General features: G+C 45.9%; 1 protein-coding gene across 5 annotated transcripts in view; it reads right to left on the bottom strand.

Moving 5' to 3' along the window:
- IHO1 (interactor of HORMAD1 1) overlaps positions 1-16,004 on the bottom strand; it is a 63,746-nt gene that overhangs the window by 2,520 nt on the left and 45,222 nt on the right. For 3 of the 5 annotated variants that reach the window (XM_074032191.1, XM_005547096.4, XM_074032190.1), the window contains 3 exons: positions 11,946-11,994; positions 11,665-11,752; positions 110-213 (listed from right to left, as the gene is read on the bottom strand). In XM_074032191.1, the coding sequence (XP_073888292.1) occupies positions 110-151 (42 nt within the window). In that variant the 5' untranslated portion in view covers positions 152-213; positions 11,665-11,752; positions 11,946-11,994. Of the gene's footprint in view, positions 1-109; positions 214-11,625; positions 11,753-11,945; positions 11,995-16,004 lie in introns of all 5 variants that reach the window. The other 2 variants (XM_005547091.4, XM_045386275.2) reach the window with 2 other exon arrangements.

The raw sequence follows: 16,004 nt of genomic DNA, 5'->3' as shown, positions 1-16,004 counted from the left end.
CAAAGCGAGACTCCGTCTCAAAAAAAAAAAAAAAAAAAAAAAAGTTTCTCTCTGGATCTGGTTACAAAGCCCAAAACACACTTGGAAAGAGGTTGGGGTTTACACTTACAGCTTCAGATCTTTTCTTCATCTCCAGGATGGCCTGCTCCATGTTGCCTTTGTCCTGGACTGCCTCAAACACCAGGTCATTCTGGGCCTGCACAGTCTCTTGTACTAAATACAAAACAATGACAATTTACCTCCTGAAGACTATGTATGCATCTGCCCAAACCACAGAACCACAGCAGTGAAAAGGGAGGAGCTGGATGCAGACCAGAGTGGTTCCTCCAGGTTCTCTTTCCCTCCCTCCTTGACAAGATCCTGGCTAGGGCAGACCTAACCTCAGCACCTGCTGGGGACTCTGAGAATGGGGACTCTGAGACAACAGCACAAACCTCTGTGGCCTTCCTTCTTGGCCCTGTCATCAGAGTGATCTTTGTAGAATGTAGGTATCATCATGCACCCTCTGAAACCTTCATTGAAACATTTTTTTTTTAATTTTTTTTTTTAGACAGAGACTAGCTCTGTCACCTAGACTGCAGCGCAGTGACACGATCTTGGTTCACTGCAACCTCCACCTCCCAGGTTTGAGCAATTCTCCTGCCTCAACTCCCGAGTAGCTGGGATTACACACGTGTGCCACCACACCCGGATAATTTTTGTATTTTTAGTAGAGATGGGGTTTCACCACGTTGGCCAGGCTGGTCTTGAACTCCTGACCTCAGGTGATCTGCCCGCCTCAGCCTCCCAAAGTGCTGGGATTACAGGCATGAGCCACTGTGCCCAGCCCATTGAAACGTTCAATGGCACCCCACTGGCCACTGAACAAAATCTAAATCTTTAAATTGGCTAACAAGATCTGGGCTCACTTCCCTTTACCCATTTGTCCTCCTCCACATCACTGGACTCTGTTTTCTCTCTCACCATTGGTCTTTGTGCAAAGTCTTCCCTTAGCTTCAAGTACCCTGCTTCTGTCCCTGTCATCCCCCCAACCCACCAATCGCCACCTTAGTCCAGCTAATTCCTGTTCTTCCATCTACTTTCAGCAGTAACCTCCTCAGAAAATACCATTTCCATTCAGCGAGGGTGTTGCTTCTCTCTGCTGGTAGCACCGTGTATGTGCCCTACCATCATTTATTGCCCTCCATTTATTTATCCCATACTTACACTTGGACCCAAATAGACTTGGGGACCTAGGTGCTAACTACATCAGGACTGATACTGATTTCCCTCTTTTACACAGTGAGATTCTGCGCACACACACACACATTTAATGACACAATGTGTTGCAATTCATTGCCGCCATCTTGCTAGACTACAGGTCATATGAAGATGCTTTTATATTTATTCAATGAATGTTTAATGAGCATATACTATGTGCCAGGCACTATGGATATAATAGTTATCAAAACAAAGCTAGCCGGGCGTGGTGGCTCACGCCTGTAATCCCAGCACTTCAGGAGGCCGACACGGGCAGATCACCTTAGGTCAGGAGTTCGAAGCCAGCCTAGCCAACATGGTGAAATCCTGTCTCTACTAAAAATAGAAAAATGAGCCAGGCATGACGGCAGGTGCCTGTAGTCCCAGCTACTCAGTTGGCTGAGGCACGAGAATTGCTTGAACCTGGGAGGTAGAGGTTGCAGTGAGTTGAGATCCCGCCATTGCACTCCAGCCTGGGTGACAGAGCGAGACTTCGTCTAAAAAAAAAAAAAAAAAAGACAAAGCCCTCTTGAAATTGCAATCTTAGGGAAAACAGGTAGTTAATGACTAATTATACAAATAACTATAAATGTAATAACTGCTCTAAAGGAAAAGTATATTGTGCTTGAGACCATGTAACATGTAGACTTAGTCACTCTCAGGGGTAAGATTTCCCTAAGAAACTGTTATTTAGCTGAATTATCATAAAACTGTAAGGGAAAGAATATTACCAGCAGAAGAAAGAGCATGTTCCAAACAGAGGAATTGAGATCAGCATGGCTGAAACATGGTGAGCAAGGGGTCCAGAGCAGGCCACAGCTGAGGGGAGGCAGGTCACAGCTACACAGAGGGGTGCATGGGCCATGGCAAGATTGGTGGGCTTCATTCTTTTTTCTTTTTTTTTTTTTATTTGAGACAGCATCTCATTGTCACCTAGCTGGAGTGCAGTGGCATGATCTCAGCTCACTGCAACCTCTGCCCCCTGGGTTCAAGCAGTTCTCCAGCCTCAGCCTCCGGAGTAGCTAGGATTACAGGCATGCACTACCATGCCCAACTATTAATTGTATTTTAATAGAGACGAGGTTTTGCCGTGTTGACCAGGCTGGTCTCGAACTCCTGACCTCAGGTGATCCACCTGCTTCAGCCTCCCAAAGTGCTGGGATTATAGGCATGAGCCACCACACCTGGCAGAGATATACACCTTTATCTGAAAGTTTATTGTCAGACACTGTGCTAGGAGCATAGGAAACAATTTTGAACAAAACTGTCTACCTACATGAATTTTTTTTTGTTTGTTTTTTGAGACAGTCTCGTTCTGTTGTGAGGCTGGAGTGCAGTAGCGGAATCTCGGCTCACTGCAACCTCTGCCTCCGGGTTCAAGCGATTCTCCTGCCTCAGCCTCCCAAGTAGCTGGGACTTTAGGTGCGTGCCACCACATCTAGCTAATTTTTGTATTTTTAGTAGAGCCGGGATTCACCATGTTGGCCAGGATGATCTCAATCTCTTGACCCCACGATCCACCGGCTTCGGCCTCCCAAAGTGCTGAGATTACAGATGTGAACCACCACACCCAGCCGAATAATTCTACAGTCTAGAAGAGGGAAAAAATAATAAACAGGCTGGCCAGGCGCGGTGGCTCAAGCCTGTAATCCCAGCACTTTGGGAGGCCGAGACAGGCGGATCACTAGGTCAGGAGATCGAGACCATCCTAGCTAACACGGTGAAACCCTGTCTCTACTAAAAAAATACAAAACACTAGCCGGGCGTGGTGGCGGGCACCTGTAGTCCCAGCTACTCGGGAGGCTGAGACGGGAGAATGGCGTAAACCTGGAAGGCAGAGCTTGCAGTGAGCTGAGATCCAGCCACTGCGCTCCAGCCTGGGCGACAGAGCGAGACTCCGTCTCAAAAAAAAAAAAAATAATAATAATAATAAACAGGCTGGGCACAGTGACTCACACCTATAATCCCAGCACTTTGGGAAGCCACTGAGGTGGGAGGATTGCTTGGGCCCAGGAGTTCTAGACCAGCCTGGGCAACATAGTGAGATCCTGTCTCTATAAAATGAAAAATAAAAATTAGCTAGATGGGGTGGTATGTGTCTATGGTCCTAGCTACTCAGGAGGCTGAGGCGGGAGAATTGCTTGATCCCAGGAGGTCAAGGCTACAGTCAGCTGTGATTGTGCCACTGCACTCCAGCTTTGACGACAAAGCGAGACCCTATCTCAAAAATAAAAAAAAAGAAAGAAGAAAGCAGTAAGAAATGGTACATTTATGTTATGTGTATTTTACCACAATTTTTTTTTATACTTTATGTTCTAGGGTACATGTGCACAACGTGCAGGTTTGTTACACATGTATACATGTGCCATGTTGGTGTGCTGCACCCATTAACTCCTCATTTACATTAGGTATATCTCCTAATGCTATACCTCCCTCCTCCCCCCACCCCACAACAGGCCTCAGTGTGTGATGTTCCCCTTTCTGTGTTCAAGTGTTCTCACTGTTCAATTACCACAATTTTTAAAAAGTGGGTCCAGGGTTGCACCACCCCACTGGCAATGCTGGCTGCCTTCTGGAAACTGCATATGCCTCACTCCCTCAGTGTGTAAATTAACAAACACTAATAGATAACAACAGAAAATGGCATGAAAACAGTAGGAATCAGCAATTTTGCACAGGAAGTTTTGGGAAATATTTACTGTAGTCTCCCTACAGTTGGGAAAAAATTGAACAAACAAGATGAATTTGGTGGCAGGGCGTGGTGACTCATGCCTGTAATCTCAGCACTTTGGGAGGCCACGGAGGGTAGACCACCTGAAGTCAGGAGTTCAAGACCAGCCTGACCAACATGGAGAAACCCCGCCTCTACTAAAAATATAAAATTAGCCAGGTGGCACATGCCTGTAATCCCAGCTACTCGGGAGCCTGAGGCAGGAGAATCTCTTGAACCTGGGAGGCGGAGGTTCCAGTGAGCTGAGATTATGTCATCACACTCCAGCCTGGGCAACAAGAGTGAAACTCTGTCCCCAAAAAAAAAAAAGATGAATTTGGTGCTTTGAAAAGTGTGAAAGCTGCTAAAGAACTCTATTCTCAAATAGCAGAAGTAACCAAAATTAATGAAGCTCTTGTAGAACATACTGGACTTGTAAACAAATCTTCTTATGAAGATGGTTGGCTGATCAAGGTGACACTAAGTAACCCTTCAGAACCACATGAACTAATGAGTGAAGAAGTATATAAAAACTAAGTAGGACGGGCATGGTGGCTCATGCCTGTAATCCCAGCACTTTGGGTGGCCGAGGCGGGCAGATTAGCTGAGATCGGGAGTTCGAGAACAGCCTGACCAACATGGAGAAACCCCATCTCTACTAAAAATATAAAAATTAGCCGTGCGTGGTGTCGCACGCCTGTAGTCCCAGCTACTCAGGAGGCTGAGGCAGGAGAATCGTTTGAACCCGGGAGGCAGAGGTTGCAGTGAGCTGAGATCACACCATTGCACTCCAGCCTGGGCAACAAAAGCAAAACTCCATCTCAAAAAAAAAAAAAAAAAAAAAAAAACTAAGGCCAAGTGCAGTGGCTTATGCCAGTAATCCCAGCACCTTGGGAGGCCGAAGCTGGCGGATCACAAAGTCTGGAGATTGAGACCTTCCTGGCCAACATGGTGAACCCTGTCTCTACTAAAAATACAAAAATTAGCTGGGCATGGTGACACACGCCTGTAGTCCCAGCTACTCGGGAGACTGAGGCAGGAGAAACACTTGAACCTGGGACGCAGAGGTTGCAGTGAGCCAAGATTGCGCCACTACACTCCAGCCTGGTGACAGAGAGAGACTCCATCTCAAAACAAAAACAAAAACAAAATTAGCCAGGCATGGTGGCATGTGCCTGTAGTCCCAGCTACTCGGGAGGCTGAAACAGGAGAACCACTTGAACCTGGGAAGGGCAGGTTGCAGTGAGCTGAGATCGCGCCACTACACTCCAGCCTGGGTGACAGAGCAAGAGACTGTCTCAAAACAAACCAACCAACCAACAAACAAAAACTAAGTAAAATATATTGAGAAGTGAAAATGGAACCCCTAAACTAACATGAAACAATTTAATCCAGCATAGTTATTTTCATTTTATTTTTTTAGTTTTTTGAGATAGAGTCTCGCTCTGTCACCCAGGCTGGAGTGCAGTGGCGCAATCTGGGCTCACTGCAACCTCCGCCTCCAGGGTTCAAGTGATTCTCCTGCCTCAGCCTCCTGAGTAGCTGGGATTACAGGCACATGCCACCACGCCCGGCTAATTTCTGTATTTGCAGTAGAGACAGGGTTTCACCACGTTGGTCAGGCTGGTCTCATACTCCTGACCTTGTGATCTGCCCACCTCGGCCTCCCAAAGTGCTGGGATTATGGGCGTGAGCCACCGTGTCTGGCCCAAATACTTTTATAGAAAGCAAATTTTCCCATATTTCTCACCACAGGTGCAAGTTCAATTCCATGTGTCAATCAATTAGAAAGAGGCTATTTACTTAGGTATTGGATTCCTGCTCCTAAACTCAATTAGTCAAATATTCTTCAGACATCCATGTAGATATTTATAGTAGAGAGCAAATGTAATTATCCTTCCATAGAGAAGTTCCTAAATAGTAATGTTTCTTAGCAACAGTAGACATTACCGACCCTCACAAAAGCAGAGCATGAGAAAGGCAAGCAAAGTGTTTGATTCTGGATTAAGTGCTCAGAAAACATCCATCTGAGGTCCTATAAGTTCACTTCTTGTCCCCAGGGCAACGTATGTTTGGTGTCTTCTCTTTTATAAGAGCTTTTGTATCAGACTCATTACTTCCAAAGTCTATCCATATTTTTTCTTTTAAAAAATTTAGTTATGAAAATAACTGAAAACCATAAAAGTATAAAAAGGCATACAATGAAAAAATGACTGAATCTCTTCTCTGCAGACCTTGGTCTCACTTCCTGGATTTAACATTATCACTGGTTGCTGGAATTTTACATTAATACGTGTGCGTATCTATATATACATTATAGGTCCTGTGTTTGTATGTGTATATGTGTCTAGAAGAGTATTCTTCTTTGCTTTGACTATAAACATTAGATATTTTTAGCTTTTATGTAAAAATGCTATTTAAAATCCATTTCCATATTCTGGACAATATCTGTTTTCCTGTTAAGATGATTTTTAAACAATTTGTTTTTATTTAGCAATTTGACAAGGCCTCAATTGAGATGAGATCAGATTGTGATGCAACTTAGAAATGAATGCTTTTCCCCAGATGGCCAGTGATTTTCCTTTTACTCTGTAGTTTTGTTCTCCCTCAGGTGCTGATGAGAGCCTAAGGAAAGATCTGGCAGCCTCCTTGTATAAGATGAGACCTCCTCCAACTTTTTTAGGAATACTCTTCCCAGTTTTCACTGGCTGGTCACACTTACTGACAAGATGTATCCTGGAGCACGTGAAGAGCACCTTTTTGTTGTTTTAATTTAACAATGAACAGATATTTCCATTCTACCATTTTCATATAGATGGATCTCACTCTTCTTAACAATTATATCTATTTTGCTTAGAAAGGCTTCTCACATTCTAAAATTATAAAAATGTTGTCCATTTGGTTGGCCGGGTGTGGTGGTTCATGCCTATAATCCCAGCACTTTGGGAGGCTGAGGCGGACAGATCACAAGGTCAAGAGTTGGAGACCAGCCTGGCCAACATGGTGAAACCGTCTCTACTAAAAATGTAAAAATTAGCAGAGCGTGATAGTGCATGCCTGTGGTCCAGGCTACTTGGGGGGCTGAGGAAGGAGAATCGCTTGAACCCGGGAGGCAGAGGTTGCAGTGAGCCGAGAGATCATGCCACTGCATTCCGGCCTAGTGACAGAGCGTGACTCCGTGTCAAAAAAAAGAAAAAGTTGTCCATGTTTTCTTCTAGTTCTTTTTATAATTTAGTCACCAGACTTAACATATGAGGTAAAGTAGTATACAAGAGGCTTTGGTAATTCACTTTATTACTCTGGTCCTTAGTGTCCTCAGTTGAAGAACAGGAAGAGTTAGATTAGATGGTCACAGTGACCCTTCTGGCTGGGCAGGCTGACTGGGAAAATATTTAATGACCTCATCTGTGAAGGCACCAATTACATAACAATGCAAGACAGCACTTTCACACAGTATCTTTACTTCCCTATTCCCTGATGAGCGCAGTGAGTAGAGACTGAAAGCTTGCAGAATGCACTGAGGTGGAGTTCAATGCTCTAGGATAGCTGGACTGGACCTGGCCATATGCTATAGAATTTGTCTGGTTCCTCTCTCAATGATTTTCTACTCCTCATCATTTCCTACCAAGAAAGAGAATTATTCTGCATAGGCTACTTGTGCCCGTTTTCAAGAATGACCTGTCCTTCTAATTGATATGATGCTACTGTGTTTGTTACTGAGTCTTTTTTTTTTTCTTTTTCTTTTTTGAGACAGAGTTTCGTTCTTGTTGCCCAGGCTGGAGTGCCTGCCTCCCGGGTTCAAGTGATTCTCCTACCTCCCAAGTAGCTGGGATTATAGGCCTGCACCACCACGCCTGGCTAATTTTGTATTTTTTTTTAGTAGAGATGTGTTTTCACCATGTTGGTCAGGCTGATCTCAAACTCCTGACCTCAAGTGATCCACTCGCCTCGGCCTCCCAAAGTGCTGGGATTACAGGCATGAGTCACTGCGCCTGGGCTTTTCTTGTTTGTTTGTTTGAGAGAGAGTCTGGTTCTATCGCCCAGGCTGGAGTGCAGTGGCGTGAACTCGGCTCACTGCAACCTCCCTCTCCTGGGTTCACCTCATTCTCCTGCCTCAGCCTCCCGAGTAGCTGGGACTACAGGGGCTCACCACCATGCCCGGCTAATTTTTTGTATTTTTAGTAGAGACGGGATTTCACCGTGTTAGCCAAGATAGTCTTGATCTCCTGACCTCATGATCTGCCCACCTCGGCCTCCCAAAGTGCTGGAATTACAGGCGTGAGCCACCATGCCCGGCCTTTTTTTTTTTTTTTTTTTTTCCCAGATGGAGTCTCACTCTAGCATCCAGGCTGGAGTGCAGTGGCGCCATCTCGGCTCACTACAACCTCCACCTCCCGGGTTCAAGCAATTCTCCTGTCTCAGCCTCCCAAGTAGCTGGAATTACAGGCGCCAGCCATCATGCATGGCTAATTTATGTATTTTTAGTAGAGACGGGTTTTCACCATGTTGGACAGACTGGTCTCGAACTCTTCACCTCGAGTGATTCACCTGCCTTGGCCTCCCAAAGTGCTGGGATTACAGACATGAACCACCACGTCCACCCTTGAGTCTTTCTTTTTTCTTTTTTTTTCATTTTATTTATTTAGTTTTAGTTTTAGTGTTTAGAGACAGGGTCTCGCTCTAGCTTCCAGGCTGGAGTGCAGTGGCACCATCTTGGCTCACTGCAGCTTTGACCTCCCAGGCTCAAGCTATCCTCCCACCTCCCCCTCCCTAGTACCTGGGACTATAGGCATATGCCCAGCCCTGCTGGTTTTGTTTATTTTTTGTAGATACAAAGTCTCCCTATGTTTCCCAGGCTGGTCTCAAACTCCTGGACTCAAGCAAATATACCCACCTTGGCCTCCCAAAGTGCTGGAATTAGGCTGGGCGTGGTGGCTCACACCTATAATCCCAGCACTTTGGGAGGCCGAAGCGGGCTGATCACCTGAGGTCAAGAGTTCAAGGCCAGCATGGCCAACATGGTGAAACCTTGTCTCTACTAAAAATACAAAAAAAAAAAAAAAATAGCCAGGTGTGGTGGTGTGCACCTGCATGAGACTCGTGCAGGAGACTCCCTTGAACCAGGAGGAAGAGGTTGCTGTGAACTGAGATCATGCTACTGCACTCCAGCGTGGGTGACAGAGCAAGACTCCATCTCAGAAAAACTAAAACAAAAACACAAAGTGCTGGGATTATAGGCGGGAGCCACCACGCAGGGCCTCTCTTCTGAGTCTTACCCTTTGAAAATTAAGGAACCAGCCAGGCACGGGTAGCTCACGCTTATAATCCCAGCACTTTGGGAGGCCAGGCGGGGGGGGGTGGATCACCTGAGGTTAGGAGTTCGAGACCAGCCTGGCCAACATGGTGAAACCCCATCTCTATTAAAAATACAAAAATTAGCCAGGCATGGTGGCAGGCGCCTGTAATCCCAGCTACTCGGGAGGCTGAGGCAGGAGAATCTCTTGAACCCGGGAAGCAGAGGTTGCAGTGAGCCGAGATTGTGCCATCGCACTCCAGCCTGGGGGACAGGAGCGAGAGTTCGTTCATCTCAAAAAAAAAAAGAAAAGAAAAAGAAAATTAAGGAACCACTGGAGCAAAGGATCAGGATCCCTTTCCCTACTCTAAGCCAGATCCAGTTTTAGTTCTGTCTCTGCCTTGATCTTGTGTTGGGCCACAGGCATTTCCTTTCCCTTTTCTGGGATTTAAATGCCATACTTTTGCTGCAATCCTCGTTTTCTGTACTTCATCCAGTTTTTTTATTATTATTATTATTTGATATGGGGAGTTTCACTCTGTTGCTCAGGCTGGAGTACAGTGGCACGATCTCAGCTCACTTCCACCTCTGCCTCCCGGGTTCAAGCGATTCTCCTGCTTCAATCTCTCAAGTAACTGCAATTACAGGTGTCTGCCACCACGCCCAGCTAATTTTTTTTGTATTTTTAATAGAGACAGGGTTTCGCCATTTTGGCCAGGCTGGTCTCGAACTCCTGACCTCAGGTGATCCTCCTGCCTTGGCCTCCCAAAGTGCTGGGATTATAGGCATGAGCCACCGCGCCTGGCCCACCCAGTTTTAAATGTAAGACAAAAACAGAGTACTTTCCTTGGGTACTTATAAATGAGTTACTCTATCATGTTATACAAAGGAAGCATCCCTGATTTGCTTCTGCTCTCTGTCTTGCTACTTCTTGTGGGGATAACAGTCTTAAGGCTTCCAGAATAAGTTTCTTTGTTGTTGTTTTTTTTTTTGACGGAGTCTCGCTCTGTCGTCGAGGTTGGAGTAAAGTGGCACCATCTCGGCTCACTGCCACCTCCGCCTCCCGGGTTCAAGCAATCCTTCTGCCTCAGCCTCCCGAGTAGCTGGGACTACAGGCCCTGCCACCACATCCGGCTAATTTTTGTATTTTTAGTAGAGATGGAGTTTCACCATATTGGCCAGGCCAGACTTGAACTCCTGACCTTGTGAGCTGCCCGCCTTGGCCTCCCAAAGTGCTAGGATTACAGGTGTGAGCCACTGTGCCCGGCCCCAGAACAAGTTTCTAAACAGATGCATAGTTGCCCTGTGTGTGGGATGCCCAGGTTGAAATCCAGCAGACAGTACAGTGCTTCTATGCAGACAGTTGCGGATTTTTAGGCCACACGAAGACATTAATTTTCGTAAATTATGAGCAGTCCACCCCATGGCATTTGATTTCAACTTGTTTATAAAATAAACACACAGACAAATGCAAACAAGTGCAGATGCACAGTCATCAGCTCATCATTTTGCTAGGAAACAGGTGGTTCTAGAGAGGTATTCACCTAAGGAGAACTGTATATTCGCTGTCTTCTCTTTATAGGGCAAGGGCCATGTTTTCATCTAAATGTAAACCACTAATTGGTGGAGCATAGGATTTTATAAACCACAAACTATAAGTAAAATTGAGAATGGGGCCGGGCGTGGTGGCTCACGCCTGTAATCCCACCACTTCGGGAAGCTGAGGCAGGCAGATCACGAGGTCAGGAGATGGAGACCATCTGGCTAACACAGTGAAACCCCATCTCTACTAAAAAATTTTAAAAATTAGCTGGGCATGGTGGCGGGCGCCTGTAGTCCCAGCTACTCGGGAGGCTGAGGCAGGAGAATGGCGTGAACCCAGGAGGAGGAGCTTGCAGTGAGCCGAGATTGCGCCACTGCACTCCAGCCTGGGCTCCGTCTCAAAAAAAAAAAAAAAAAAAAAAAGAGAATGATGCTGTGATTCACAATACAGCTCTCACTGAAACCAAGGCAGCAAGAAGAGCAGTAGGTACTACAGTATTTCTGACTCCTTAGGGGGCAGTCAGTGTCTATAGACAGCACAGGCAGCAATTCCTTTGGGACTCAAGGATGTTGCTGACTCACTTCAGGCAGTGAGATGAGAAACCCAGCAGAGCTACCTGCCCTGAGGCAGCATGGTTACCAGGTGGGGGATTAGCGCTTCACAAAAGGCATCATGGGACCAGAACATTGTCACATAGAGGTGGGCCCCACTACCCGGCTTAGTGTGCTCCACATCTCTTCAGGACGAACCCTATGTACCCATCCTCTCATCTGAAACCCTGTGAGGAACCTCACCACTAGAAACCAGGCTAGGGTCAGAAAGTTCATGTTCATCATTTACCAGTGCCCTCTGCTGATACCTCAAACATGAGGCACTCACATGTCTTGGCCACAGTCTCCAAAGAATCCAAAATAGATTGGCTTCTTGAACTGAGATGTTCCTCAGACTTTTCCACAGACGTCTGCAACTAAGAAACCCAAAATTATGAAATAATTCACAGGCTGTTGCCTTATTTTACTATCTTAGAGAATTGTCATTTCATGATAAATAGGGGTAGTTAAAATATTGCTATTCTACATTAACTAAAGTCAATACAATATAAATATTAAACTTCTTAAAATATAAGATGTTCTAACTCCTTGAAAAGTAGCTGTACTTACCCTGTGAATGCTTTCTCTAACATTAGAAACAAAGTTGTATAGAGTCTCACTAGAATAGGAGGGAAAAAAGAAAACAAATCTTTGTGAAATATTGAAGTGATAAGTAACATAAATGATTCCACAAACATGGCAGATCTCTACCTAGCATAGCATCAAAACATTGCTTGATTAGATTTGAAGACTTGACCCTGAGAAACCTTAGTATCCAGCAGGGATATAAAAAAAGAGAGTCTCAGCACCTTGGGAGGCCAAGGCGGGTGGATAACGAGGTCAGGAGTTCAAGACCAGCTTGACCAAGATAGTGAAACCCCGTCTCTACTAAAAATAGAAAAATTAGCCAGGCGTGGTGGCAAGCACCTGTAATTCCAGCTACTCGGAAGGCTAAGACAGGAGAATTGCTTGAACCTGGGAGGCGGAGGTTGCAGTGAGCCAAGATCATGCCACTGCACTCCAGCCTGAGAGAGAGAGTGAGACTCCACCTCAAAATAAAATAAAATAATAAAATAAAATAAATAAAATAAAATAAAATAGTAAAGTAAAAAGAGGGCCGGGCGCAGTGACTCACGGCTGTAATCCCAGCACTTTGGGAGGCCGAGGCAGGTGGATCACGAGGTCAGGAGATCGAGACCATCCTGGCTAACACAGTGAAACCCCGTCTCTACTAAAAAATACAAAAAAAATTAGCCAGGAGTGATGGCGGGTGCTTGTAGTCCCAGTTACTTAGGAGGCTGAGGCAGGAGAATGGCGTGAACCCGGGAGGCGGAGCTTGCAGTGAGCCGAGATCATGCCACTGCACTTCAGCCTGGGTGACAGAGCGAGACTCCATCTCAAAAAAAAAAAAAAAAAGGAACACAGACTTCCTATGACCACTGCTAAGGCAAATCACATTTTTCTTTTTAAAGTCCATATTCATATACAGCCTCCCGAGTAGCTGGGACTACAGGCGCCCGCCGCCTCGCCCGGCTAGTTTTTTGTATTTTTTAGTAGAGACGGGGTTTCACCGTGTTAGCCAGGATGGTCTCGATCTCCTGACCTCGTGATCCGCCCATCTCGGCCTCCCAAAGTGCTGGGATTACAGGCTTGAGCCACCGCGCCCGGCCTATATGTAAATATTAATATGAAAATATTAATTTCTAATGAAAAAGAAGCTATCACAGTTATTCCTCAACTATACATCCTACTCTTTCTTTTTTTTTGAGACTGAGTCTCGCTCTGTTGCCCAGGCTGGAGTGCAGTGGTGCCATCTCAGCTCACTGCAAGCTCCGCCTCCTGGGTTCATGCCATTCTCCTGCCTCAGCCTCCCGAGTAGCTGGGACTACAGGCGCCCGCCACCATGCCTGGCTAATTTTTTGAATTTTTAGTAGAGACGGGGTTTTACTGTATTAGTAAGGATGATCTCGATCTCCTGACCTTGTGATCTGCCAGCCTCGGCCTCCCAAAGTGCTGGGATTACAGCCGTGAGCCACCACGCCTGGCCACATCCAACTCTTTTTTTTTTTTTTTTTTTTTTTTTTTTGAGACGGAGTCTCGCTCTGTCGCCCAGGCTGGAGTGCAGTGGCCGGATCTCAGCTCACTGCAAGCTCCGCCTCCCGGGTTTACGCCATTCTCCTGCCTCAGCCTCCCGAGTAGTTGGGACTACAGGCGCCCGCCACCTCGCCCGGCTAGTTTTTTTGTATTTTTAGTAGAGACGGGGTTTCACCATGTTAGCCAGGATGGTCTCGATCTCCTGACCTTGTGATCCGCCCGTCTCGGCCTCCCAAAGTGCTGGGATTACAGGCTTGAGCCACCGCGCCCGGCCCTTCCAACTCTTAAAAAAAGACTCACACAGGGGCCGGGTATGGTGGCTCACACCTGTAATCCCATCACTTTGGGAGGCCAAGGCCGTTGGATCACCTGAGGTCAGGAGTTTGAGACCAGCCTGGCCAACATGCTGAAACCCCATCTGTACTAAAAATAAAAATATATTAGCCAGGCATGGTGCCATGCGCCTGTGGTCCCAGCTACTTGGGAGGCTGAGGCACGAGAATCGCTTGAACCCAGGTGGTGGAAGTTGCAGTGAGCCAAGATCGTGTCACTATACTCCAACCTGGGCAACAGAGTGAGATTCCATCTCAGTAAACAAAACAAAACAAAAACCAAAGAATTCATACATTGTATGATGAAAACTCACGGACATGAACAGAAGATCAACAGACACTGGGGCCTAGTTGAGGTGAAGGGTGGAGGAAGGAGAGGATCAGAAAAAAAAATAGCTATTGAGTACTATGCTTAGTACCTGGGTGATGAAATAATCTGTACAACAAACCTCTGTGACAAGAGTGTACCTATGTAACAAACCTGCACATATACCCCTGAACCTAAAAGTTTAAAAAAATTCAAAAAAAAATTTTTGAATGTAAATTTTAAAAGATTTCATGCATTCTATTCTTTTTTGTTGTTGTTTTGTTTTTTTGCTTGTTTGTTTGAGATGTAGTTTCACTCTTGTCGCCCAGGCTGTAGTACAATGGTGCAATCTAGGCTCCCTGCAACCTCTGCCTCCTGGGTTCAAGTGATTCTCCTGTCTCAGCCTCCCGAGCAGCTGGGATTATAGGCACCCGCCACTGTGCCTGGCCGCATTCTATTCTAGACTCTAAAATAAATAAAGTTGTCCAACTTCCTAATTCTGATGATTTGAAAAGAAAAATCAGGGGGCAGATGTTTAGAAAAATAAGTGTAACCTTACTTGAATATTACATTTCTCTTACAAATCCTCTAGTTTTTATTTTTCAGAGAGAAAAAAATTGTGGTAGACTATATGCAAATCTACCACAAATCACACTGACGAGAAGGCAATTAAGAATAACTAGAAGGCCAGGTATGGTGGCTCATGCCTGTAATCCCAGCACTTTGGGAGGTCGAGGTGGGAGGATTGCTTGAGCCCAGGAGTTCAAGACCAGCCTGGACAACATAGTGAGACACCATCTCTGGAAAAAAAAAATTAGGTGGGCACGGTAGTGTGTGCCTCTGATCGAAGCTACTTGGGAAGCTAAGTTGGGAAGACTGTGGTGGCTCATGCTTGTACTCCCAGCACTTTGGGAGACCGAGGTGGGCAGATCACCTAAGGTCAGGAGTTTGTGACCAGCCTAGCCAACATGACGAACCCAGTCTCTACTGAAAATACAAAAATGAGTTGGGCATGGCGGCATGTGCTTGTGATCCCAGCTACTCAGGAGGCTGTGGCAGGAGAATCACTTGAACCCAGAAGGCGGATGTTTCAATGAGCCAAGATTGTGCCAATGCACTCCAGCCTGGACAACAAGATTGAAACTCCATCTCAGAAAAAAAAAAATAATAAAATAAATAATAATAATAATAATAATAATAATGGCCGGGCGTGGTGGCTCATGCCCATAATTCCAGCATTTTGGGAGGCTGAGGTGGGTGGATCACCTGAGGTGAGGAGTTTGTGACTAGCCTGGCCAACATGGTGAAACTCTGTCTCTACTAAAAATACAAAACTTAGCCGGGCGTGGTAGCGAGTGTCTGTAATCCCAGCCACTTGGGTGGCTGAGGCAGGAGAGTCGCTTGAACCCAGGAGGCGGAGGTTGCAGTGTGCTGAGACTGCGCCATTGCACTCTAGCTTGGGCAACAAGAGCAAAATACCATCTCACACACAAAAAAATGATAGTAATATAGACGAACTTCAAAGGGAAGAGTGCTATGAAATGGTTAATTTATGTGTCAATTTGACTTGGCTAAGAGATGCCCAGATAGTTGGTATGTTTGTGAGAGTCCTTCTGTAAGAGATTAGCATTTAGGCTGGGCACAGTGGCTCAGCCTATAATCCCAGTACTTTGGGAGGCTGACATGGGAGGATCTCTTGAGGTCAAGAGTTCAAGACCAGCCTGGATAACAGAGTGAGACCCTGTCTCTACAAAAAATAAAAAATTAGCCAGGCATGGTGGCACATGCCTATGGTCCCATGTACTAGGAAGGCTGAGGTGGGAGGATCACTTGAGCTCAAGAGATTGAGGCTGCAGTGAGCCATGATCTTGCCACTGCACTCCAGCGTGGGTGACA

The sequence above is a fragment of the Macaca fascicularis genome, chromosome 2, assembly GCF_037993035.2.
Source record: "Macaca fascicularis isolate 582-1 chromosome 2, T2T-MFA8v1.1".
NCBI classification, from domain to species: domain Eukaryota; kingdom Metazoa; phylum Chordata; class Mammalia; order Primates; family Cercopithecidae; genus Macaca; species Macaca fascicularis.
Note: the sequence above shows the minus strand (reverse complement) of the source record. Positions and strands in the feature narration are given on the sequence as shown.